Consider the following 27,454-nt stretch of genomic DNA (forward strand, 5'->3'; position numbering starts at 1 on the left):
TTCCATGTCCAGTTCTAACTGTTGCTTCCTGACCTGCATATAGGTTTCTCAAGAGGCAGGTCAGGTGGTCTAGTATTCCCATCTCTTTCAGAATTTTCCACAGTTTATTGTGATCCACATAGTCAAAGGCTTTGGCATAGTCAGTAAAGCAGAAAGAGATGTTTTTCTGGACTTCTCTTGCCTTTTTGATGATCCAGCGGATGTTGGCAATTTGATCTCTGGTTCCTCTGCCTTTGGTAAAACCAGCTTGAACATCTGGAAGTTCACGGTCTAATGTATTGCTGAAGCCTGGCTTGGAGAATTTTGAGCATTACTTTACTAGCATGTGAGATGAGTGCAATTGTGTGGTAGTTTGAGCATTCTTTGGCATTGCCTTTCTTTGGAATTGGAATGAAAACTGACCTTTTCCAGTCCTGTGGCCACTGCTGAGTTTTCCAAATTTGCTGGCATATTGAGTGCAGCTCTTTAAGTTATTTTTAAATGTTCTATTTATTTTTAGTATAGTGTATATTCATAAAATAAAAATTTACTACATATGGTAACCTATAAAGCAGGTCATTTTTACTGACCAGAGCTTTTTCTCATCAATATTTGGTTTTTATTTAAACTTTGGTTTCAGAAATTGAAAGGTGTGATTAGACAATTTTGATGTGATTTTTTTTTTCTTCTTCCCCTTTTAAGATGCTGCATTGACAGGTTCTGAAAGATCAGTATCAGAAAAATCTTCATCTGCCTACGCAAAGAGAATGACTGAATTGGATGGTCGGACAGAAGAGCACTTTCAGACTTCTCCGATTCTGAGATCATCAAGGAGGACAAGAGCTGAATCTGGAGATTCTCTAGAAAATGTCCCTTCATTATCTCTTCTTAAAGAATTAAACGCATCTTATAGAATTCTGGATGTATCAGGTGCCAAGGCTGAAGAAGAGTCTAGTCAAAAATCAGAAATACAAGAAGTAGACTATGCAAAATTGGAGGAGAGTGCAATTGAAGATGCCTATTCCAAACAGTCTAGGAAGGCTGATGTCTTCCTGAAGCTAGACCTGGAACAGGGAGATTCATCTGAAATTCTTTCAAGAAAAGATCTTCCTTTAGATTCTATAAATGTTCAGAAAGACTTAGTTAGATTAGCCATTGAAAATCTTCATAAAACAGAAACAAAAGAGGGACAGTCAAATGAAGATATCAGTCATAGTCCAAACATCCAATCAGAAAAAGAGACTCATGTACAAAAGAATATAAAGAGCAGGGACTCATCTTGGTCACAGCATGTACTTGCATCTAAAGAGATGTCGTACTCTGAAGATTTTGATGTATCGTCTTTCAAGAAAGACATTTCAGCTGAATTGTACAAAGATAACTTTGAGGTGGCATCTTTGTTGTCACTCAGGAAAGACTCTCAGTCTTGCAGAGAGAAGTTACAGGCAACAAGCATCTCTAGAAGCAGAGCCACTAGCTTTGGTAGTGATGATGAAATCAGCGAGTGCCTCAGTGAGAAAAGCCTTTCTATTCATAGCAGTGTCCACTCTGAAAGGCTGTTAGAACTCAAGTCCCCCACTGAGCTTATGAAAAATAAGGAGCGCAGTGATGTAGAGCATGAACGAGGAGTTACTGAATCCCCTTCCTTGGCTTCAGCTTCTCTTGCAGATGAATTACTTGATTTCCACATTGGTGATAGGGTATTGATTGGCAATGTTCAGCCAGGAACTCTTCGATTCAAAGGTGTGACTAGTTTTGCCAAAGGGTTTTGGGCTGGAGTGGAGTTGGATAAACCTGAAGGAAATAACAATGGAACATATGATGGCATTGTATACTTTGTGTGCAAAGAGAAGCATGGGATTTTTGCTCCTCCTCAAAAAATATCTCACATTCCAGAAAACTTTGATGACTATGTAGACATAAATGAAGACGAAGACTCTTATTCCGATGAGCAATATCAATATTATAATCAAGAACAAAAAGATACAGAGGGTCCCAAGTCTGACAGAGAAAAGGATACAATTGAATATTTTTATGAGAAATCTCTACCCAGTATGCATGACACAGAAGCCTCAGTTGATAGAAGCCTTAAAGTAGAGACCGACAATATACAGGACATTTCTGGGGTACTCGAAGCCCATATTCACCAGCAGAATTCAGTGGACTTACTGATGTCTTCAGAGAAAAACAAAGACCTTGTTTCTGATGCCACAGAAAAGGTTTCTTCTGTTGTAGAAGACGATACTTTAGATAATACCTTTTCTGAAGAATTAAAGAGGCAACAACAGTTGACTGAAAAGGAAGAGAACTTATATCCCGAAGTTTCAGAAAAGCTTCCTACCCCACTTCTGGACCTGTTAGCAAGAGAGAAGAACCAATTGGAAGCCCAGCTGAGGTCATCTGTAAGTGAGGAAAAAAAGTCAAAGGAACAGCTAGAAACAGTCAGCTTACTGACAGACAGTTTGCTCCAAGTCTTTGTGAAGGACACAGTCAATCAACTACAACAAATCAAAAAAGCTAGGAATGAAAAAATCCAGCTTAGCAATCAGGAGCTTCTTGTTGAGGATCAAAAGAAAGTACCATTCCAAGGCCCATCCCAAAATCTTGAGGAACAGTCACCAAGCGTTCCGGGTTGCTTCTTAAGGTCTGAATTGGAAGATGAGAAAGAGGAGATTTCCTCACCAGATATGTGTCCTAGACCTGTAAGTATGTTGTTTAGGAAAAAAAAAAAAAGTCAATTAACCTTGCCTTTGTGGTACACTTTAATTCTGTAACTCCTAATAGGTATTTTGGTGATGTGTTGTTTATTAAATACAGATCACTGTACTAGTTTTTAAAGGCCATGTGGCTCTTTCTCTGTCTGAAGTATAATTGGCCTCTATTATGTCATGAGTGGTCACTGTAGAGTTGTCACAAACACAGGCAGGTTTATGCTGGGTTGAAAACCCTTGTATACTGTCCGCAGATTATAGATTCCCTTCCAGATTCACTGGTCAAATTTATTCCATGGAGATTTCCATTGTTTCTCAACCCAGTTCTTTCTTGCCTATGAAATTGTTTGTTCACATATCTACTCAGTCATAGCTGCCTTGCAGAAACTGCCAGTTGTGATGTTGACTCTGGTACAACTGAAATACATCCACTGTGACATATACTCAGGCCATCAACTTGGTTAGGGTGCCCATGGACAGTTGAACAACAGTAATGATTTTGAGTAACTTGAACCAGATGATCACCAAAGGTGAGAAATTTTATCTCATTTCCATATCCCAGAAGTGAAACATTTCTTCAGAAACAGAGTAATGGTGATAGAATAAGGAAAAAACGAATCAATACACATTTTGTAAAAACTGAATAATAAGGCTTATGTAAACAGAATTACAGGAAACAGAATAGTTTTTTCTTAAATTGTTCATCAGTAGCCATTATATTGTTTTTATTTTGCTTGTTGATAGAGAAATAGCAAATATATAAGTAATATATGTCGTTTGTTTTAAAAAAAAAAAAAAAGCCCAAACTTGTTAAGTAACCTGAGTTTACTAAATGGTGATATGTTTGAATGGTTCCATTTCTGTAGGAAAGTCCAGTATTTGGTGCCAGTGGGCAGGAAGAGCTTGCTAAGAGACTTGCTGAACTTGAAATCAGCCGGGAGTTCCTGAGCGTGTTAGGAGATGATCAAGACTGGTTTGATGAAGACTTTGGTTTGAGCTCTTCTCACAAGATCCAAAAAAACAAAGCTGAAGAAACAATTGTACCTTTAATGGCAGAACCTAAAAGAGCTCCAGAAAAGCCGTGTGAAGCTTTACTGGCAGTCCCACACACTGCAGAGGAAGTAGGAATTCTCGTACACGATGCAGCGGAAGAGCTTTGGAAATGGAAAGAATTAGGTCATGATCTGCACAGCATCAGTATTCCTGCAAAACTGCTTGGCTGTGCCAGTAAGGGTCTAGATATAGAAAGTACTAGTAAAAGGGTGTACAAGCAGGTATGTAACAGGGAAGGATAATTCTAGTTTTTAAACTTCTCGCTGTTGTCTGATGTTTGGATCTTAGCCAGTTCATTTTGTTTCTTTTTCTCTATCAAGGCGGTTTTTGACTTAACAAAAGAGATTTTTGAGGAAATATTTGCTGAGGATCCCAACTTGAATCAACCTGTCTGGATGAAGCCATGTAGAGTGAACTCCAATTATTTCCGACGAGTGAAAAATCCAAATAACCTTGATGAAATCAAGGTAAATTGGAAACTACAAAGTATCTCCTTTTTTTGTTTGATCTTCTTTTTGTACAGGTCTATAAATGTCATTAAAGCAGGTACTCTTTTGTATTATTCACTCTTCTGCCCTCAAGACCGGTTCCATAGTAGATATTCAGTAAATATTTGTTCATTCAGTCTGTGAGCAAAAGAACAATGAGGGTAACAGGGAATCCTGAACCCTCAACTTTTTGCAAAATAAAACTTAACAGTAATTTCATATACATATATTTTATAATATTTTTAAGAAATTAGCAAATAGGGAGATAAATTATTGGAATTCGTATGAGCTTTAGGTGAGTTCTTAATGATTGAGAGTTAGGTATAATACTCTAAAAGTATCTGAAGACATATATCAAATATGCCAACCCTAGACAATATAAATGGTATAACCTTTCCATCTTTGATTTTGGAGGTTTCAGATTGGTTATGTGGTTTTGAAATATGTAGGATAGTGTGATATATAAAAAATATTGCTTGTTGTCTAAGAAGCCCCTGAAAAGATTAAGTGCCCTGAAGCTACAGGGACTCAACAAACGAACTTTAAAATCAGATGCGTGAAAATCTCTCTGCCTGTTCACCTTTTCTTGAGCTATATAGCAAAGGTTATATTCCCATTGCAGTGCCTCTCAAACCTTAATGTGCATCTGAGTCACCTGGGAATTTTGGTAAAAATGCAGATTTCTTACTGAGTAGATCTGGAGTAGGACCAGAAATTCTGCATTTCTGCAAGCTCCGAAGTGATGCTGTTATTGCTGACTCTGTGATTATTTTGAGTAGCAAGGGTCTAGAATTATGTCCCCAGAGAGTCTGCCTCCAATTACTTATTTTACTTATGTATTGTCTTACATTATTCAGTTGTATATGTGGACAATCAAAATACATTAAAGGAGAATACACATTAATCTGGTATATAACATGAAAGGAGGCACTGTCTAAACAGTTTGGTCTTTTTTTCCCTGAGGTATAATTGACACATAACATTATATTAGTTTCAGGTATTTGATGTAATGATTTTATCTTTGTATATACTGTAAAAAGAGCACCATAATATGTCTGGTTAACATCCATTACCACACATAGTTACAAATTTGTTTTGCTTGTGATGAGAACTTTTCAGATAGATCTCTGTTAGCAACTTTGAAGTATATAATACAGTATTGTTAACTATAGAAAGCTTTTAAAAATACTCATACTGACAGAATACCAACAGATATCTGTGAGATATATGCTTACATCAGAGGTAGGCAAACTATGGCCCACAGGACAAATCCAGGCCACCACATGTTTTTAAAAATAAAGTTGCCATAACCGCACCTAGTCATTTACATCTTGTCCACCCCTGCTTTCCTACTACCAGCAACAAAGTTGAGTAGCTGCAATAGGGACCATATGGCCCAGAAAGCCTGAAATAGTTACAATTTGGTCTTTTAAAGAAAACGTTTGCTGACCTTTGCTTAACTTAAAGCAGGAGAAAAAGATTGACTTGATGGATTAAAAAAACAAAAACTTTTAAAATAGTATTCAACTTTGAGAAATGAATTATCAGAACCACCTTGGGTTTTTTCAAAGCCCCAGTTCACTCCATTCCTTTCAGCCCCCAGCAGTTGATATATCCTTGAATGTGTGTGTGTGTGTGTGTGTGTGTGTGTGTGTGTGTGTGAATGTGAGTGTGAGAGAGACATTGTTTAATAGAACAACCATAGAAAGTAATATTATTTTATTGCTAACAAAGAACAAACATGTTAAAATAAGATACATAATGTGTACCAGCATTCATCAGACCATGTACATCATTATAACACACAGTGATGCTTCCTACCAATTTTAATATTGCTATAGCGAGGCTTCCCAGCTGGCTCTGTGGTAAAGAATTTGCCTGTAATGCAGAAGAACCCAGGTTCAATCCCTGGGTCAGGAAGATCCCCTGGAGAAGGAAATGGCAACCCACTTCAGTATCCTTGCCTGGGAAATCCCATGGACAGAGGAGCCTGGCGGGCTACAGTCCATGGGATGACAAGGAGTCAGACACAACTTAGCAACTAAACAGCAATAGCAGCATCACAAATGCGTATCTTGTATGTCTGTATCCTCAGGTCATTGAAGAATACCTTCTGTAAGGCAGGAATTAAAAAAAAAAAAAGGCAACAAAAATATTATTAAAGCATTTTGTAAAGCTTTTTTAAAGGGTACTAGTTCAAATACTGTTAGTAAAATTACCATGCCTCTCAAACTGAAGTGTTGATTAGTATTTTTTTAATTTAACATACTTGAATCTTGGTGCTTCAAAATAAACTATCCCAACCAAAGCCCTATTCAGAAATTTACTTTAAACTTTCTTTTGTAGTTTTGCCAGCTTGAAGTAAATTAACGGTGGTTCTTGGGTAGCAGGGACTCTAAAGTGATTTTTGTTTTTGCAAATTCATCAGCGGATTTTACTTCTTTTTCTGTATGTTGTATAGAAACAAAAATTCTTTAAGTGAATAAAAGTCTGAGCGTTTGGGAATGCTTTTTTTTCAAATTGCTAAGTGGAACCGTAAGTGAAAGAAGTTTGCATTAATGTGATCTTTTTTTTAATAAACATTGTATTCTTAGCAAAAATGTTTACTGCTTTATAAGTATTAAATCTCAAAAAATTTGTGTTTCATACATTCCTCTTATTTTCACAGAACTTCATAGCAACTGAAGTACTCAAGCTATTCAGTCTTAAAAAGGAGCCAAACCACAAAACAGATTGGCAGAAAATGATGAAATTTGGAAGAAAGAAAAGAGACCGAGTGGATCATATCCTGGTCAGTGTCTGTAACTGAACTGGTTTTATTTGACCATCTTTTCCAAAACAGAATGTAGTTAGAGTCTAAAAAGAAAGGAAATATGATTGATCTTAAGTCTATGATGTGTTCATGTGCTCAGCTCTGTCCAACTCTTTGCGACTCTGTGAACTGTAGCCGGCCAAGCTTCTCTGTCCATGGGATTTTCCAAGCAAGGATACTGGAGTGGGTTGCCATTTCCTCCTCCAAGGGATCTTTCTGACCCAGGAATTGAACCCACGTCTCCTGCATTGGCAGGAGGATTCTTTACCACTGAGCCATCTGGAAAGCCCAAGTCTATAATAGTAAAGTCTTAGCCTTCATTTGCTGCATGTCTCTCTGCCCATCAGTTTTGAAAATTGCTTTCTTTTAAATTCAGTAGATGAATATTTAATAGTATCTTGTAGGTGTGGAGAACTTGAGAAATAAAATGTTTGGAAACAAACTTAAGGTTCTGAATTTAAAGAGACTAGTATAGACGAGGGCCAGACCACCTGAATTTAAATCCCTGTTTTGGCACTTTACTTGTGTAATCTTGGACAAATTATCTAATCTCTTTGTGCCTCATTTTTCTATCTGCAAAATGAAGATGAGAATAATAGTACCTACCTGTTACAATTATTAAGAGAATTAAATGAGTATTTATGTATATATATAGAACAGTACCTTGCATCTAACTCAATAAACATTAGCTGTTATCATTTTATCATCACTATCACTATCCAGAAATTTAGCTGGACAGGGTTTATTCCATTTTGCAGTATATTTTCTGGCATTAGAAAAGTGCTTATCAAACAGCAACAAAAAAAAAAGGGAGGAGAAAAAAGGCTTTCATTCTTTCTTCCCTAAAAGAATGTTAAGATGTTAAGTAGTAGCAAACCTTAGGAAACTCAGGTATTAGTTGATTCAGGTTTATCTCCAAGCATTTTCGCTCTGGACTTTATATTTATTCTATATTTATATTCATATCATGAATAGGCCTAAGTTTATCAGTTTTTTCCAAATATGTACCTCTAGTGCATTTACTCAGTAATAACTTTACTAGGTAAACATTTGTTAAATATTCTTTCTCATATCTTATACTTGATCCTCACAACAATTATATGAGGTAGGATAGACTAATGTTACTCTGTTTTACAAATGAGATTCAAAGATATTAAGTGACTTGCCTAACAAATAAGAGCAGGACTTTAACCAATTCATAGATGTTTGCCTCTCAAGGTGAACTTGCTCTCATATTTCTGCAGTGGTTTAGATTTGAGTTAGTAATTACCACGATGTTACTTCTTCCACCTCTTTGGAAATTAAAGGAAAAAGCACACCAAGAGACATTCATTTACCCTACTATCAGTTGAATTGGTCATATTCCCTGTAAATCATCTCTGCATGCGTTTAGCCAAGAATTGTGCTAATTAAGGACCAGTGTTATAGTAGTAAGCAAGACAGACATAGTCCCTGCCTTCGTGGATTTTAGTTTGTTGGTGGAAGCTGCTGCTGCTGCTGCTAAGTCGCTTCAGTCATGTCCGACTCTGTGCGACCCCAGAGGTGGCAGCCCACCAGGCTCCCCCATCCCTGGGATTCTCCGGGCAAGAACCCTGGAGTGGGTTGCCATTTCCTTCTCCAATGCATGAAAGTGAAAAGTGAAAGGGAAGTCGCTCAGTTGTGTCCAACTCTTAGCAACCCCATGGACTGCAGCCTTCCAGGCTCCTCCATCCATGGGATTTTCCAGGAAAGAGTACTGGAGTGGGATGCCATTGCCTTCTCCATGGTGGAATCTAGCTATTGTATATAATTTACACAAATGTGTAATTATAAATTATAAAAATAGAAGAATAGGGAGCTATTCTAAAAGCATTGACAGGAAACTGATGTAATGAGGATGGTCGGGAAAGGCTTCCCTGAGGAAGTGACAGTTGAGCTGAGATCTTAAAGATGAATAAGCACAACCTGAGTTTTGTGTAGAGAGAAGAGCAGTTCCGGGAGAGGAGACTACATGTGCAAAGACGTGAAATGGGAAGGCGTATGGAACCAAAAAGTCCGTGTGGCTGGAGAGTGAGCTGAACTGCCTGGGCCTATGTAACTTTTTTCATGAGTCCATTTTTCATAATGTTCAGTGAAATGATAGTGTTAGCAACTTGAGTTTGTTACCAACAGAGACACTAAATAAACTGGTCCTGGTCACCATTCCCACTATTATATTTAGCCAGCTTAGCATTCGGAGATTCTGATTTTTGTGCATTTTAAAAGAACTGAGATTTAAAACAATTGTCGTAACATGTAAAACAGAAATTTTGCCATCAGTTCAAAAGAAAAGGGTGTCAAAAACAGAAATTTCAAATAAGTTTTTAAAATTATATTTATTATAAATAATCATGCTCATTTTCAAAATGTAAAGTAATGATTATTTAAAAGAAAACAGTCATGATAATCTTACCATGTAGAAACTCTTAATTATTTTTGACATAATAGCCTTAGAGTTTCTTTTTATACAAAGAATTTTTTTTAATGTTTGGGATCATAGTTTCTTTTATATTATGATTGCTTTTACTTAATTAAATGTGGGTTTTCCTGTTATTAAGTGTATATCATTTTTAAAATAAATTTCCATTTTAATTTCTGTGGAAATAAAATAGTCCATTGTGGAATTATGTATTATGATTTATTTAATCAGTTAATCTTTTTTTTATTCTTTGAAATAATACTGTTGTAATAAGTATCTTGCAATATGGTATATCTTTGTAACTATTTCCAATAATTTACTCAGTAAATTCTTAGAAATAGAGTTGCTGATTAAAAGTATGTGCAGAATGTTAAAGCTTTTGTCAGGTTGTTTTCCAGAAAGGTTGTACCAGTTGTGCGTACTCACCAGCGCGATACAGGAGTGGTGCGTCTTTTTACCTTCGCCAATACTGGCTACTGTTTTGATCTTTGTAAAAAAAAAAAAAAAGAGTTCATTTTTCTTTTAACAATTTTATTATTAATGAGGTTAATTTTTTTACTGGTTTAATGACTATTCTGAATCTTTCATATGTTTAATAAATATATTGGAAGTACAGAAAAGAACAGAAATTAATAGAGGAGCCATTGTTTCTGCATCTCTTTTATTCTGAGTTCAGTTTTCACCTTTGTAGTCTTTGTCTATACATCTTTTTATTTCAGCTCTTACTCTTGAATTATAGTTTACCTGAGTATTGAATTCTAGGTTCGTAGCTCTTTTTACTTCAGCAGTTTGCAGATATTATTTCATTATAATCTGACCTCTGTTGTTGATCTTAAGGAATATGCTGACAGTCCTTTATGGGAGAATTTGTCTTTTCTTTTTGTTTTCTATTTAAGATTGCATGTGTTTATATATTTGTTCGGCAGTTTCTCTGGATTATGTCTAGTCATGGATTTATTTTTATTCTTCCTACTTTGGATTCCCTGTGCTTATTGAATCTGTAGATTCATTATCTTTATTCAATTCTGGAAAATTCTCAGCTATTGTCTCTTAGAATATTGCCTTTCCCCAGTTCTTCCAGTTCCCTCAGGTACTTTTTTAGACATATTGTTGACTTTATTCTTTTTCTTTCTTGTCTCTTAATTCCTCCCCTAAGTAGTTGCAACACTTGCCACTCTTTTAAATCCCTATTTATTCTAATATTTACAGTCTCCTTCCTTTCTTATGATTTCTTATGGATTACAAACATTTTTTATTATGCAAGAACTTTTTTGCATTATCTTATGCTACGATTTTGCTGGAATTGATAGTCTTGCCAGCTAGTTTTCCTATACAGGGTTTGGGTTTTTTTTTTTTCTTTTTCTTTTTTTTCATATTCAAATTTTGTTCATAAGTGATATTTGGGTATTGTAATTCAAAAGAGCAGAAGAAGACAATGGTTAACAATTTGGTCGGCGTTATACTGTAGAGATAAGAAAGCCTTTCTAAGTGATCAATGCAAAGAAATAGAGGAGAACAATAGAATGAGGAAGACTTTGGTTTGAGACCCTCTACACTGCAGTTAACTTTGCTGAATTCATGACTGGCTCAGGGTTGACAGTCTACTTCTTCCACCTGGCCTCCATCCCACTCACAATATCATTACATATATTAAGTCTAACCTGTTTCTTTTATAAGTAGTTTTTAAACATTTATTGTCAACAGGCAAAGCATCTTGGACAGTTTGTTCTGATTTGATTCCTTTTAGTTTACCTTGAAAGTGAAATCGCTCAGTCGTGTCCGACTCTTTGCGACCCATGGACTGTAGCCTACCGGCCTGTCTGTCTGTGGGATTCTCCAGGCAAGAGTACTGGAGTGGGTTACCATTTCCTTCTCCAGGGGATCTGCCTGACCCAGGGATTGAACCCAGGTCTCCCACATTGGAGGCAGACGCTTTAACCTCTGAGCCACTAGGGAAGCTGGGAATCCCCAAATCCTAAAATGCAAAGAGAGCATTTTTTATAAAATATAACAGTAACTTTTAAAATAAACTTGAGCAATAGCACATCTCAAGAATATTCTAATACCAAAAGGAGGAGGGGGAGAAATTCCTTGGGGTCCAGTGCTTAGTACTGGCCATTGTCACCTCTGGGGAACTGAAATCCCACAAAGCCATGTGGCATGACCAAGGGAAAAAATACTCCATAAATATGAAATTTTGCTAACTTATTTATATACTCCAGAATCATGTCCAATATTATCTTTTGATATATGCGTTTTATAATTGTAAATCCATATATCTAAAAATTTGCTTGCTTCTCTCCCCCTAAAATTCCTATGTATTCTCCTGTGTTGACAGAGACAACGTACTTGCAATCCTTAATATCTATAAAATACTGGAATATTGTCAAGATTGACAGATTTGAAATTTTTATTCAACAATTGAGTTTTTTCAAACTTTTTGCAGCTTAAAAGGGCTATTGATAACATCATATAAATTACCATTTTTCTCTGACTTATTTCCTTGGGCTATATTCCCATGCATGGGTTTACAAAGTCAGCAAATATCATTAATCTCCTAGCTTTTGTGTGACAGTGATGTTCTAACCTTTCTGTTTTCTAAATTCTAGGTACAGGAGCTTCACGAGGAAGAGGCCCAGTGGGTGAACTATGATGAAGACGAGTTGTGCGTGAAGATGCAGCTAGCTGATGGGATCTTTGAGACCTTGATCAGAGATACTATTGATGTTCTGAATCAAATCAGTGAAAAACAGGGGAGAATGCTACTTGTGTGACATCTTGCAAATAAATCGAACACTGAGTGCTAATATGAGTCCTGGGCCTTTCTGCCTCGTGATACACACCCCGTCTCCATCATAGCAGGAGTGCTTCTGGACCTTGTACCTGTTCTTAAAGACTACTGGTTTGGAGTTCATGGGACAGTGTGATCTATCTGGTATTACAGCCTTTGCCTTTAGAGACTGTCCACTGGATTAATTGGTGGTTTTGGTGGGCAGGGTTGCACTCGTGATGTTGACACACAGTATAATCCTACACCTCTTGTTAGTATTCCTACTGGTCTCAGATGAGGGCTGAAAACACCAGCCTTACCTCTTAGCTTAGACTAGGGTATCACTTCCTTGAGTCTGAAGTCAGGCAAGAGAGGTATATAGATGTGCATCATACCGTTTTTGAAATGTAATCCTGGTTTATACCATGAAAGTCAGAAAATGGACATTACAGTCTCTATAAACAGTATTAAACCCTGAACTGCTTTCAGATAGGCAAGTTGGATAATGTGTGCCTATTTCCCATTGTGGAGTGCATTTCATTTCCTTTTGAAGATGATTTTCTTCCATTATTGCAATTGAGCAGCACCAAGTGGACTGTCAAGTTGACAGGAATCAATGGTAGCCTTGCTTTCTGAGCACCATCTAAAGAATTTTAAACTTTTGCATTATGCTTAGTTTTTCTCTGTGGGCATGAAAACAGAGATGTGCCCTCACTGAAGACTGGGCTTACAGGACTGGTGCAGGGCTGGTTCTTCTCCCCCTTGTCGACCCCTGCACTTTTCTTATTTCTTCTGAACCTCTACCAGCTGCTCCCAGAATCACAGATCCTCAGGACCATCTCAGGCATCCAGGCATGGCAGAAGTGGAAATAATTCATTTTTGGCCTTCAAACTTTCAGCTCCCATTTCTCCCCAAGAAGTCAGAGACGCTGTTACTTGAATGATTTAGGAAATGAGTGTGTGCACCAAAGACAAAAAGATAACTGTCTATTGTTTGTGTGCTTGTTTTGCGCTATAGAACATTTTTTTAATTTATTTTAAGATAAATTATTAAGTTGAAAATGTATGTCCCTATTCAGAAGTGAAAGATTCTTCTTGTAATAGTTAAACTTCCGTCTTGAAGCTTCTATGGTTCGTAGTCTTTGCACAGGAAGCCTATGGTTTTAACAAACCCATACACCTGTCCAAGAAGGCAGTTAAATTACATGAAAAGAAGTGAACTTTTCTAAGATCACCTGAAAGTAGCAGGAATGGGATAAGATGATTTGAAGACACTGTAAAATTCAAATTCTGCCTCTCTTGCAGCATTGCTTCTCACAACTATTACCTGTATCTGAAAAAAAATATATATAGACTCCAGCTGCTACCTTAGAGCATGTGTGATGCTCTCCTGGGGCCTCAGCACCCTGCCTTCTTGACTGGTTTCTCTTAATCAGTCCTATCCTTCTTCAAGCAATCTAGAAGAATGTGGATAATCTTAGGCGTGAATGTCAATGCCTTAATATTGAAGGTCCTGATTAGAAGCATGATAGAAGACATCCACTGGATTCATAGTTAAAATATCCTGGAATGTTATACCTTCAAAATATGTTAGGAAAACCCCAAAGATGGTATAATCTTCTGGTGTGCACATTCGTTCATTTCTGCATCTTTCCTCCAGACTTGCCTTTGCGTCTCAAATGTTTCACTATGCACACTTCCATTCTCTTTGGTTTCATCTTGTTATTATGAGAAACTTACTGAAGTAATCATTGGAATATTTGCATTTTGCACAAGGACTGGTATGATAGCTCTTGACAAATAAGGAAAGCACTGAAATGTTGTGATAGGGTCTCGGGAAATGCTCAGATTGATGTTGCCAGCATTTCTTCTAGGCTTTTGATGTTGAGCTCTAGTCTTGTAGCCATAATGAGCAAATTGATTAAGAGAAGCTAGGGTTTCTTGGGGTTATTAACCAGTAGTGTGGAGATATTATTTTCATGTAGCCAAGGAAAAGCAAAGCCTTTTCTTTTCAATTGTGTTGTTTGAAAGACGGAAAAACATCTTGTCTACATTCTTTGGCTGTTTGTAGGATTACATAGTCCTTATGATACTGAAACTTTACAGCTGCTGTAAATTTTTTATAAGCGAATATGAAAATAATATAATAGGAATATAGGTTGTTTTTTTACATCCTCATTATTTCGACCTAAATCAATTTTTAATAAAGTTTTATCTTTAGTCTGTATGACTTTGTGATTCCAGAAAAAGGAAAAAAAAAATTATATAAGTCCATGGAATCAGCATCCTGGACTTAAAGTTCCCTGGTAAGAATGCTGCCAAGAATGTGGTAGTAGCAGTCCCAACATACTCCAGCTCTTGTTACTGTCTTGAGAATCTTGGGTTTCCAATGAGAGGCAGGAATGAATCAGTCTTACTCTTTGCTAGAAATGATTATCCATAGTTTGGTAGCAGAAAACAAGGGAAACTATAATCAGCAGATTTCTTACTGTTGTAACTATTTGAATACAATTGAAAAGGGGTTCATTGTTAGCATTAGGAATAACAAACATGGATACCCAGCCACTTGTTCCATATTGGGATCTTTTTAATCAAGCTCTGCCTCTTAACCAAGAATCTAAATATTCCCTCTTTGTAATCTCTGTTCCTTCTCCCCACACTCCCATCCTCTTTCACTCTTCATAATTCCTCTAAGAAAAAGGTCTTTGCATCAGCAGTAATATCTTTTAGAATAATAGCACTATCAGAATTTAGCAGTAAACCAACCTATAGGCTTCAGATTTATTTCTGAGTCCAAAATAATTTGTGCTATCCAGGGTACTTCACTCTGGGTTAAATAAGTACAGGGTATAGATTCCCTCTTCAGGTCTAAACAGGAATTTTTACTCTAGGGAAAAATGGGAAGAGCTCAAAAGTAGTTAATAAGGAAGGTAATTTGTTTTTCTTAACATAAAAGAAAGGAAAATTCCTTCTGTGACTACAGGTCTCTGAGAAATTATCTTTCAAAAGAGATTTCATTGCTCATAAGAGTGTTGTGGCCTATTGATAAAAACAATTTTGTTCACTTTCTTGTCTTGAAAAAAAGTGGCCTTAGCTTTTTGCAATACTTGAATAAAGTGTGTACTCGCACAGCGTTAGAGACTCATAACTTTTCTGCAAGAAGTTCAAACTTACATCTTCTTTTACTACCTTAAGAATACTAGTGAATAAAACATTAATTCAAAGAGCAAATGATAGAAACTACAATGATGTTTAATGCAAATTGTAGAAATTTACATGTTTACAAATCATCTTAAACTGGTTGTGCAACAATTCAATAAGATATCTTTGTATGATAAAAATGTGAAGAAAAAATGTAAACTGATGTAAAAGAGGTACTGTCATTTTAATTAACCTATGTTTAATAGCTTTTCCTTCCAAACTTTGCAAAGCCTTCTCGGTAAACACATTGCAAAGCGTTCCCTGGGAGGCCCAGCCTCCCTGTGTGTACTGTATTGTGCAGACATGAAAAAACAAACCCGTTTACTGTGTATTTGTAAATAGCCTGGTCATCAGGCCATTTTCAGCCAATAGTCACATCCAGTGCAACTTCGCACAGAAGACTTAGGGTGTGGTTTGTAAGTATGATCTGTAAAATAACTGGGATGAATTCCCATGTACACCTGTGTAAATAGATTTGTTAACTGAAATGTACTTTAAGAAAAGAGGAAAATCTGTAAATAAACTGATTTGTAAATTAATTTCATGTCAGGCGTTCATTTCCTTTTTTGCCTTTTGAGCCAAGTTTCGAAAGCTAGTCTGCGTAAAATTCACTTCTGATCTCTTACTGGACAGCAGAGTGCTGATGCCTGAGCAAAAGAGTAGGGCAGGCTGCACGGAGGCGCTCTTGACACAAATGCCACTTCCACACCGTCTGAGCAGCTTCAGCAGTCACTGCGCACACCTTCGTGTCCGAGCACTGTACCCAGTGCAGGGGAGATAATGAAGATGACAGGCATGATCCTTGACCTTGGGGGATGAAAGAGAGACATCAAAAAATAATTTCAAAAACAGGGCATGACAAATGTGGTAAGTCCTGCAAAGGAAGCATGTGCTGTTTTGAGAGTATGTAATACAAGGACCCAACAGAGCAAGGGAGTGAGTCAGAGGAGAGTTCCCTGATAAAGTACAACACTGTGTTCTGTTTTCTTCCTTGTCATTCATAGCAAATGTCTTTTCTCCTAAGTGACTTGAATTCTGATCACCCTTATATAACACGTGGAAAGTCACAATTAAGTGAACAAAGAAGAACAACTATCTGATGATGTGATGTGGCTATAATTTATTTCTAGATATACAAACTTGGAGAAGAATGGGGCTAGACATACAGAAGAATAAAAGTACTGCAAAGGTGGAAATGGATGGTGTTCAGGATTATGAATGATCTCTGGTGCAACAAGTTAGAAGTCATCACCATCATCTCACCTGAATTCCTCTGGCAGCCTCCTGATGTCTGTCCCTGCTACACCTTTTACCTGCTACACAACCATGAGCATTCAAGAAGTTCTCAGAAAAAGATACCATATTGCAGCAAGTTCTAAGAAATTGCTTTCGAGTGCCCGCTTTTTGCCAGATACTGTGTTTGTTAGTAAGTCACAGTAGTAATGACAGCTTGAACCTTGGAATAAAGACCAAATGTCTGTTTTCTTGAATGAAAACACGCAAAAATAGTAGATAGGAGGAAGGCAATTAACAGCAGAGCTAAGTAGAAGGTGAGACCAGCACTGGTGGGACCTCCAGTGATGAGTGCCTGTAGAGGTGAGTGCTGGAGAAGCAAGCCAGTGCTCCATGAAATCCCAGAAAAGCTCAGAAACTGGAGGCCGCGGCTGCCACAGAGAAAGGTGTGAAGCATGGCATTATTGTTTCACTGGCTGGCCGAAGCTGTGTGGCCACCTGTAGGGCCAAAGCTAAAAGGCAGGCTAGTGCTACCCATGGAAAAGGCCAGTGCGTAAGGTCACTGAGAACAGACAACGGCACTGCAAGCTCGAGTGGTACCGCTTTGCCTTGCAGAAAGAGAGGCGAGAAAGCGCCCAGGATCCAGTCCCTTGCAGTGCTTTATCCCCCATGGCCAGCGGGTCCATCCGAAGCCTGAGAGGTTGGCACACCCCTCTTGGTGTTGTATGGAAGGACTCTGTCACCTCCTGTGGGGTCTGAGATACAGCAAGCTAGGGGCGTGCCTGAACAGAGGGCCACTGACGCTGGCAAGGGAGCAGAAGCCAGAGTACAGGCTGAGTCTGAAGCAGGGAAGGGTGATGAGCCCGGTACAGACTGTGAGGACTCTTAACTTGGTAAGGATGTGTTCCAGGCCCATTCTTACGTGACCATACAGAAGGCGAGAAGTGGTACATGACTGCCTTTCCTGACAGTCCACCCCACCCCTGCTGCCCAGATGCTGACAGAGCAGATGAAGGTGCACCGAATCTGGTAGGACCATTGTTGGCCCCAAATGTGTAGGCGAAGCTGGGTGATGGGCCCCCTGAACCTCCGCTCAGATGCAGCGTACTTGCAGAGCCTCCCTGTCACCCTGAGATGGCGCATCACCAGAGTCACTAGAAGAACAGACCCAGGAGGATGATCATGCAGGCCTCCCTGGAGGATGGTCCTCAACTAGGAACCACCAGTGCCTGGACTCAAAAGTGGAGACCAGGGGGACTAGGGGTGCGCAGATGGTAACCATTCGGCCCAAGCCGGGCGCTTCTGCCTCCCCACCTTGTCAATATGCCCACAGCAAAAGGCGCTGGCAGTCGTGTTAATAGTAACACCACCCCCTTCTCCCAGTGGAATGAGAGAGCCATTCAGGTGTGCATCACCACCTTGGCTAATGTGGGTTGTGATTCTTGTTGATCTGAAGGAAAGTCCAAGTCACTGTGTACCGGCCAAGCCATTAAGATGGCAGTGTGGGACAAGAGGAGCCTTGTTCTGGGACGAGAAGCCCAGCATTGTTTGAGTTGGCCTCCTCTCCCGCCCGCTGTGCTGATTCTTCTCAGAGTGTCATGCAAGCACCACAGAGGCGTCTTAGTTCAAGTTCCCACCTCGCTCCCACTCCAGGAAACACCCAAAGCTGAAGACACTCTCATCGGCTACTTCTGCGGGACCCACCACTCCTTGTTGCTTGAGCCCGACAGTCCATCCTGGGGAGGGGAGTCATTCTGAATGGACTTGACATGCCCAGTAATATTACCCACTTGAGTCAGAGGTCCCAGCCCGGCCAGGGGAACCTAGCGCCCCGTGTTCTGTGTAGGGTTCCCGGGAGGGAGGCACTTGGTGGTAGCATTGCCCTCACATTTGAACTGGGAGGCCCTCCTGGTGCTCCCACTGTGGCCCCGATCATATCACTCCCAGGAAGTGTGTGCCAGCAGGAGAGAAAGAACGGTTGGGTGTCCTGGCATTGGGATTTGGCTAGTGCATGCTAATCAGGCAATTGCCTGGTCCTCCACCCTGTCCAAGTTCAATGTCACCCACTGTGTGTTGGAGCGCAGTGCTTAGTCTTCAAATGGCTTTTCTTAAGTGAGGGTGCCATTCAGTAAGCTGGGTTTTTTGATGGCTTTGTTGTAGTTGTTGAGGACTGAGTGGAAAGATCCAATCAAGCTTATTCAGAAACCCTGCCCAAGTGAGAAGACGGCAGGACCCTCCTCTGGAAAAGCAGAGTAGCACTGGAGAAAATACCTGTAGGTACTAGCATTTGAAGACCCCTTCAGAGGAAAAGTTGGATTGCCACCTGATCTCCTTCCAGTAGTGTCGACCAGTCAAAAAGCCCCACCAACGCATACTGAGTTACTCATCACACTTTAGGCACATTACCCATGTGTGAACAAACAGCCAGCCATCTCCAGCCATTTGGGGGACGCCTCCTATATGAAACGTGTGTGCTAAGTCACTTCAGTCGTGTCCAACTTTTGTGCGACCCAATGGACTGTAGCCCTCCAGGCTCCTCTGCCCATGGGATTCTCCAGGCAAGAATACTGGAGTGGGTTGCCATGTCCTCCTCCAGGGGATCTTCCTGACCCAGGGACTGAACCCACATGTCGTATATCTCCTGCACTGACAGGCAGGTTCTTTACCAATAGCGCCACCTGGGAAACCACCTATGGGAAACAGACCAACCCAAAAAGGAAAAAAAAAAGGCAGAGGGTGGGGAGTGCGGAATTCTGCTGAAACAACGAGTGGCACAAAAGAAAACATCACAAGGAACAAAAACTGTAATTAAAATTAAAATCCTGAGCTAGCAGAAGCAATATTGTATCCATAAAATAGGAATGAGATGCTCTGAAAGAGTAGAGTCAGACAAGATACTGCTCTTGAAAAGTAAAAGTATTGTAGCCATAATTTTAAATTCAATAGAAAGTTAGAGGATAGAATTAAGGAAGTCCTTCTAGGAAATAAAACTAAGGTAGATTAAAATAGGAAAGAAACAGATAAAATCAGGGAACCAATCCAGGAAATCCAACACCTAATTAACTGGACATCTAACAAGAACAGAGAAAACAAGAGGAAATGACACCAGAAAAAATTCTGGAAATTAAATATATGAGTTTCTCATTGGAAACTGTTCAGTGGGTGTCCAGCACAATAAATAGACCCCCAGTAATTGTGTCATTGTGAACTATTAGGACTCTGTAGGTAAAGAAACTATTCTTAAAGTTTCTGCACAGAAAAATAAAATATTGCATGTAAAGGATTAGGAATAAGAATATCATCATTCTCCTGAGAAGAAACATTGGAGGCCTTGAGAAAAATACAGCAGAATTTTCAAAAACTGAATGGGAATAATTTTCATCCAAAAGTCTACACTTGGCCAAATAATGAATCAAGTGTTAAGGCAGAGTATGGACACTTTCAGAAATGCTAAGTCCTTACTTATCAAGCATCCTTTTCCCATAAACCATGAAAGGTAAAGACTTGAGATCCAGAAACAAGGGCTTTGTTCCAGGAAGACTGTGAGGGAAACTCCCAAGATGACCTGGAAAAGGCATTTCCAGGATGACAGCTATCTTGCACACCTAAGGAACAGTCAGTTCAGACAGGAGCAGGGGGACGGACAGCTTGAGAAGGAAGCTCTCTGGTGGAAGGGAGGGTGGAGAACAGAGTAGGAAATAACCCGATGTTTTAATCATGTGAAACTTTTAATTGGTAGGCTGCTGGAAGGTGAGAAAAGGCTTAGTAATAGGTTCAAAGAATGAGTAATGAAAAAATGAGGAAAAACAGTGTTGTACAAATAGGGAACAATCATGACATACTGCTTGGCTCAACTAGAAACAATGTTTATCATTAAAATACTGTAAAAGCTGAATATGGTGATATTATTATATTGAGAAGATGAGGAAGGGAAGGGTGGTATCAGAGAACTAAATATGCATCTACCATACTAGCAAATCTGATGGTTAATTTCTTGTGTCAACTTGGCAAGGCCAAAGTATCCAGATATTTGATCAAACATCAGTCTAGATGTCTCTATGTATTAGATGACATTGACATCTAAATCAGCAGATTTTCAATAAAACTGATTATTCTTCATAATGTGGTGGGCCTTGTCCATTCAGGCAAAGGATTTAAGAGGAGGAGGAAAAAAGACTGAGGGCCCCACAGGGAAGAGGGAATTCTGACCCCAGACAGCCTTTGGCCTCAAGCTGCAACATCAGCTCTTACCTCAGCCTGCTGGCCTTCTTTGCTGATTTTGTACCTGCCAATCCCTACAGTTCCTCTCTTTTTCTCTGTCTCTCTCTCTCTCTCCACACATGCATTCCATTGGTTCTGTTTCTCTGGAGAACCCTGAGGAATACAGGCATTCAATAGCTAAAGTATAAGAACACCAAGGTAAAGACCAGATCAAAAATCTGAAATGAAATGATGAATAGTGGGTGCCTCTGGATGATGCGAACTAGAGAAATGAGATTGAAGACTCCTCTGTGTATCTGTGTTTAATAAAAAAAAATTTTTTTTTTTGCCATGTACAATAACTTTCTGGGGGACTGCACTGGGTTTTTTTTATAGCATGTGGGATCTAGTTCCCCAACCAGGGATAGAACCTGGGCCCCCTGCATTGGGAGCACAGAGTCTTAATCACTGGACCATCAGGGAAGTCCCTACAAGAATCACCTGGATAATAAAAATTAATACTCCCTCTGCCCCAAGATAAAGCTGCACCAAAAAGACCATATATTCAGCTTCTCTTCCTTTACTTCTCTAACCACATTTAGATAGAATTATACTCCTTTTCCTCTTATAACGTCAACACTATTCCAGTACTACTGTCTGCAAAAGCTAACTTTAGGTCACAGCTTTTCAACCGAAGTATTTTTCGTTTCAACTAAGAATTAGATTCAAGGTCATTAAAAAAATGTTGATGTGTAACTGAAATGGTGCATTTAACACAATTTAAAATATTTTAGTTCTTTTGCATATTAAAAAAAGATTAAAGATGTGCGTTCGATTGTAGGGAAGTGATTTGTCTTCTTGTGTCATTAACTAGTGACTTCAATGTGTCAACTTGAGTAGAACTACATTCAGAAGCCCCACATTTCCCTTGGCTCTGTAACTCTTACAATTTATTTTGTTTTCGTGACACTGGCATCATCTGTAAGGAGATATCAAATTTTTGTGTGTTTTTGTTTGAACAAGGATATTGTTGAAAAATACATTTTATGTAATTTGTCTTAAGAATGCACATCAGGAAACCCAAAACCACTCTTTTAGCTCCAAACACATTCCAGGATTCTGAGTTTCCACAATACAAAGAGGCATGTGTGATGACCCATTTTAAGCACAGTCAAAATATTTTGAAAAGTAATAATCATCTAAATAACTTCCCTAACTGGTCTGTCAGTGTTATTACTACTATTTTGAGAAAATTGATTTAAACAATTAGATGAGCTAAGTGGAATTTTAAAACTCCAAATTCCTACTCTGAGTCTCAAGGTTGAGTTTCTTCAGTGAGAGAAAGGGGGTAGAAAAGGCATTTATTCAAGAATTTCTTGGGAGCTGTAATATTGACCATTCCCGCTTCTGGCCTTTGAGACCAGTATCTTGTTAATTCTACTTCCTTCATAGAACAATTGCTCAAAGTGTACATAATATGAAGGTTTGTCTTAAGAAGCCTCCATACACTATTTTCATCACTCTGGGAGACCCAGAATAGAAGCCAGGAGAAACTGTACCTTTCTGGTGAAGAAGATGAACCAATTAACAGTTTTGCCCTTCAGTGAAGGGCTCTTCCAGTGACTGGAAACAAGACCATTTTGGTTTCTACATCTTTGCTTATAAAAAGAGCTAAGGACCTCAATGTGTGAAATAACCAACATGAAAAATAAATTTTACTGAGAACTCTCACAGCTAATAGTCATTTGACTGCAAGGAACAGAATACTTGGCTAAAAGTAGATCAACAAGAGGGTCTTGGACCTCTCACACAACACGGAATCTAGAGGCAGACAGTGCTGGGATCTGTCAATGACTGTGCAATGTCAGAGCTTTGTGTCAACTTCATTCTCTTTGATCCCTTGCTCATGATGGCCGGGTGTCCAGACAGCTCCAAGTACCTTGTTCTCACACATCATCCAAAGGGAGAAGGAAGGGAAGGGATTCTATCTACTTCTTTCTCTCTTTTACCCAGAGAATGGAGTTATTCCCAGAAATTACAAGGGGAAATTCATTTAAAACGATACTAGAAAATGAATATGCGTTCATGGAGCCTAGGGATCAATCTTGCCCCGATTCCCATTTCCTCTCATGTCTCTTTCTTGTTGTTATTATTATTATTTTCTCTGCTACTGCAATTTTTGTTAAATGTTTTGGTGAGAAAAAAAGAATTGAGAAGCTATTCATATAAGTCAAAAAGAAATATGTGTTTATGTCAGCAAAAGAAGTTCAAAGTTAAAAAAGAATTTATTTTATTGAAGTGTAGTTGATTTACAATGCTGTGCTAGTTTCTGGGGTCCAGCAAAGTGATTCTGATATATCCATATATGTATATTATTTTTTCATATTCTTTTCCATTGTATGTTATTAGAAGATATTGAATACAGTTCCCTGTGCTTGTTGTTTATCTGTTTTATAAATAGTGGTTTGTATCTGCTAATCCCAAACTCCTAATTTATCCCTCCCCCCTTTCAAAGTTCAACTTTTTTAACTTAAAAAAAATATTTGCAATTACTCCCATAAGTCCCAGTCAACTTCCCCTGATGCGTCACTGGCCAGCATCCTCCTCAAATTGTGAAACTCAGCAAGTATCCAGAATTGTCAGGTCAGATTTTCAAGTATCCGGAAATTTCAGGACCTTCTGAGGGCAGGTCCCATAGGTAAGGAAGAAGAATGGGGATGTGACTATTTATTTCACAACCAGCAGTGTCTGCAAATGTATATATCCCAAGCTGCTGACTTTCTTGGCAAAGTTATGAGTTTGTGACTAAATAAAGGTGTAACTGAGGAGCGCTTGCTGACCGGTCGTGTCATCATGCCAACACCCTTCAGTGTGCTCTATTATGACCAGAAGGGCCTTGGGCGCTCATCCATCTCTTCACTGTTGGGAACAACCACATACCAGATAGCCACAAAATGGAGCAAGTTCTCCAGCTTTAAATGCACTGAGACAAAACCATTATTCTTGATCTCATTCATTAGCCGGAAGGTCTTCAAATTTCCCTTGCATGATTTATGATCCGGGTGTGGAGGCAAAACACACGCGTGTTAATAAGTAAAGGAAACCATTAGGTAACCGCCATCCAGGGCCAAGTTCATCATCCATCCATTCATTCCACGCGTCCACTATTTTCTGGCTTTGTTCTGTGCACTGGCAATCCCCACAAAAAAATAAGAAATCTAGGTCGCTGTTCTACTTGCTTACATTCTGGCAGGAGGAGACAGACAATAAAACAAGCAATATCTTGGGACTTCCCTGGCAGTCCAGTGGTGAAGATTTCACACTTCCACTGCAAGGGAGCATGTGGGTTTGATCCCTGGTTGGGGAACTAAGATCCCACATGCCTGTGAAACACAGCAAGGTGGACGGGGGTGTGGAGGGAAGGGTAATGAGGAAAGTGGTAAGATCTATGAAGATTCATGAACAGGTGAGGTAAAGAAGGGGTAAGGCAGGAACTACTCTGTACAGAAGGGTCAGGGAAAGCCTTTCTGAAAAGCTAACACTCGAGCTGAGATCTGGATGATGAGAAGATCTGAGGGAAGGGCATTCCAGGCAGAGGGAACAGCCACTGCAAAGGCTCTCAGCTGCGAATGAGGAATAGAGAATAGACGGGTGTGGCTGCAGCCCTGTGAGCAAGAGAGGGCGGGAGATGCTGAGCTGGGGCCTCCCTGGCCGTGGAGTGGGGCTGGGGTCTATTCTTCCAGTATGTCACCTGGGAGAGCCGTAACCAGGGGAGTGACAAGGTCAAGTCTGTACTTTGAAAATCTCCCTCTGGCTGCTGAACAATGAACGAAGAAGCTGTAGCAGGGGAATCTGATGACATAGACTAGAGCGTGAGCTGTAGAGAGGGAGTGCCTTGCAAAGGCAGGCCCTGGGCTGCTGCTGACTGAATGGGGCGTTGATGGAAAGAGAGGTGTTGGCCTGACGTCAGTGCTGTGCGTTTGGTGGAAACGTGGAAGACTGGGGCAGGATGCTCTTATTAATTCAGGTTATTCAGAGGTGGGGAGGACGACTGTGGCCTGTGGTATCAAAAAAACCTTTCGGAAGGGTGTGGGTCCTGAGCTTTGGGCTTGACAAAGAGAGGTCTGAGAGGGAGCTTCATGCAGAGGGAAAATGTGAGCACAGACAGGTGGGCTGGCTTACGGGAGCGGGGTGCACGTGGGGAGGATAGGCTCGGGGAGACAGGCTGAGACCACATGATGGCCATGTTTAATTTTAGTTGGTGCGTGACTCCATTTACCAGTTCTTCAGCAACCACAGGGGACAACTGTGCCAACAGCTATGAACATCTGAACAGCGGGAGGCCTCGGGGAGGTCACAGGTGTCTGCCAAGAGTCCTCACGGAGGGGTATTGAACTCTTCTCCACCAACAGGGGTCTGTTCCCCAACCTGAGAGGCTTAGAGACAGGAAGGTTCTCCCAGAGATGTCCAGGCACTCTAGAGGAGCCAAAATAAGTCTCATAAATTGAAGACTACACCAGAAATCTTCCTTACTAATTTACAGTGGAGAGTATAACTTTTCAAAGAGCCCAACACCCTTATCTTCACCCCATGGGCACGCACCCTGCCCTTTCCTGGTCCCAGAGGTCGCGCCGTTAATTAGCAGTAGGTTTGGTGAATGCGGAAAGCGGCCGAGGTCCGAAAGGGCACCACACCGCGCATGGAGGCCCCAGCATCCTCTCAAGCCTGGACTGCTCCTGCCTCTGTTCACTCTCTCTCTCCTGCACAATGCTGCCCCTCATGACCTCCACACTAGCAGACCCTCCAACAAAGGCCGTGACAATTCACAGGATAATTCAGTGAGCACTAGCTACCCAGGTGCTGGGCTCTTTGCAAACATCAGTGGATTTGGTCCTCCCAACAACCTAATGAGGTAGGCCCCATTGTACAGGTGAGGAAACTGAGGTTTGAAAGTTTAACAGTCTTGCCCCAAAACACAGTTTATGAGTGACACAACCTAGACTCACCTGGGTTTCTCTGACTCCCAAAGCCAAGCCTTTTCCTGTGTGGATTTTTGGTCATTGTCCCTTCTATTGAAGCATCTTCCTCAAGGCTCAGGAGAGGTTCCATCTTCTTCCATGTAATTCTGGGAGGGCAACCTCAGGCCTCAGGTCCTCATAGCCTAGAAAAGCCCCCCAAAACTCTCCACAGAAGAGTTAAGTTCAGTCGCTCAGTTGTGCCCAACTCTGGGACCCCATGGACTGCAGCATGCCAGGCCTCCCTGTCCATCACCAACTCCCAGAGTTCACTCAAACTCATGTCCATTGAGTTGGTGATGCCATCCAACCAGCTCATCCTCTGTCGTCCCCTTCTCCTCATGCCTTCAATCTTCCCCAGCATTAGGGTCTTTTCAAATAAGTCAGTTCTTCATATCAGGTGGCCAAAGTATTGGAGTTTCAGCATCAGTCATTCCAGTGAATATTCAGGATTGATAAAAGAGTTAAAATCTTTAAATACCTCCCCATTTGCTTAGAATAGAAACAACCCCCTCAGCACAGGCTGCAAAGCCCCCACAGCCTGGGCTCATGACCTCATCACACATCTATGCTCAGGTCAGCATTACGATCACCCAGAGGTTATCAAAAATGTAATGCAATGGCACAATTTCCTGCCCCCACCCCGGATGGTTAGTAATATAAGTCACATGACAGAGTATTTAGAAGGCTTTCTAAATGCTTTTCATCTAAGTGTATCAATGTATATTAATTCACTTAATTGGCAAATCATCCTATGAAACAGATACTATTAGAAGGCCTATTTAATAGATATTATGATTGGGCATAGGGAAAGTAATTAACTTGCCCAATAAGATTCAGCTGGCAAGTTGATGGAGCCAGATTTGAATCCTTATAATCAGATCAAAAGCCATATATTACATCTGGCAACAGAAGCCTTCTAGTGTCAGGGCTCGGGACCTGAATGTGGGGACTTGTTTTCTTCTGAAAACAGGCTAGCAAACAGCCTGCTGGGGCCTGACTTCCATGGTTGCGCAGAGAAGAGAGAAATCCTCTTGGGTCCACAGCCAGTACTTTGACCAGGTCCTTTAGAGAGTCACCTAGCCTGGGTTAGGACCACAGAGATCAGATTCCTGTCTCTGAACTCAGACCCCACATCTGCACAACAAGACAGAGGAAGGAATGCCAGCTTCAGCCTCCTGCTCTTTAGAAATCCCTGGTGCTCTGAACTCCACCCTCAGGAACATCTTGCCTAAGATGGTTTTCACAATGAGAGGAGAGGCAATGAGAGCATTAAACTCTTGTTAAATGTAGATCTATATTCAGCCACTAAAATTACCTAATCTAAACATGCATGGGGGATTCCCTGGTGGCTCAGACAGTGAAGAGTCTGCCTGCAATGTGGGAAACCTGGGTTCAATCCCTGCATCAGGAAGGTCCCCTGGAGAAGGAAATGGCAACCCACTCCAGTATTCTTGCCTGGAAAATCCCATGGATGGATGAGTCTGCCAGGCTTCAGTCCGTGGGATGGCAAAGAGTCAGACATGACTGAGCGACTTCTCTTCAACAACAAAAC

At 40.1% G+C, this 27,454-nt stretch overlaps 1 protein-coding gene and 1 long non-coding RNA gene across 9 annotated transcripts in view; one reads left to right on the forward strand and one right to left on the reverse strand.

The window, feature by feature from the left end:
- CEP350 (centrosomal protein 350) overlaps positions 1-15,990 on the forward strand; it is a 156,668-nt gene extending 140,678 nt beyond the window's left edge. For all 8 annotated transcript variants that reach the window (XM_060396663.1, XM_015099343.4, XM_060396665.1 and 5 more), the window contains 5 exons: positions 682-2,681; positions 3,557-3,964; positions 4,064-4,210; positions 6,900-7,022; positions 12,090-15,990. In XM_060396663.1, coding sequence (XP_060252646.1) covers positions 682-2,681; positions 3,557-3,964; positions 4,064-4,210; positions 6,900-7,022; positions 12,090-12,254 — 2,843 coding nt within the window. In that variant the 3' untranslated portion in view covers positions 12,255-15,990. The remainder of the gene's footprint in view (positions 1-681; positions 2,682-3,556; positions 3,965-4,063; positions 4,211-6,899; positions 7,023-12,089) is intronic.
- On the reverse strand, positions 15,482-27,454 carry LOC121816085 (uncharacterized). Its single transcript, XR_006055550.2, has 2 exons — positions 25,891-27,454; positions 15,482-16,258 (listed from the first exon to the last, which is right to left on the reverse strand). It is a non-coding gene; the product is annotated as an uncharacterized LOC121816085 (long non-coding RNA).

Source organism: Ovis aries, chromosome 12 (assembly GCF_016772045.2).
Source record: "Ovis aries strain OAR_USU_Benz2616 breed Rambouillet chromosome 12, ARS-UI_Ramb_v3.0, whole genome shotgun sequence".
NCBI lineage: Eukaryota > Metazoa > Chordata > Mammalia > Artiodactyla > Bovidae > Ovis > Ovis aries.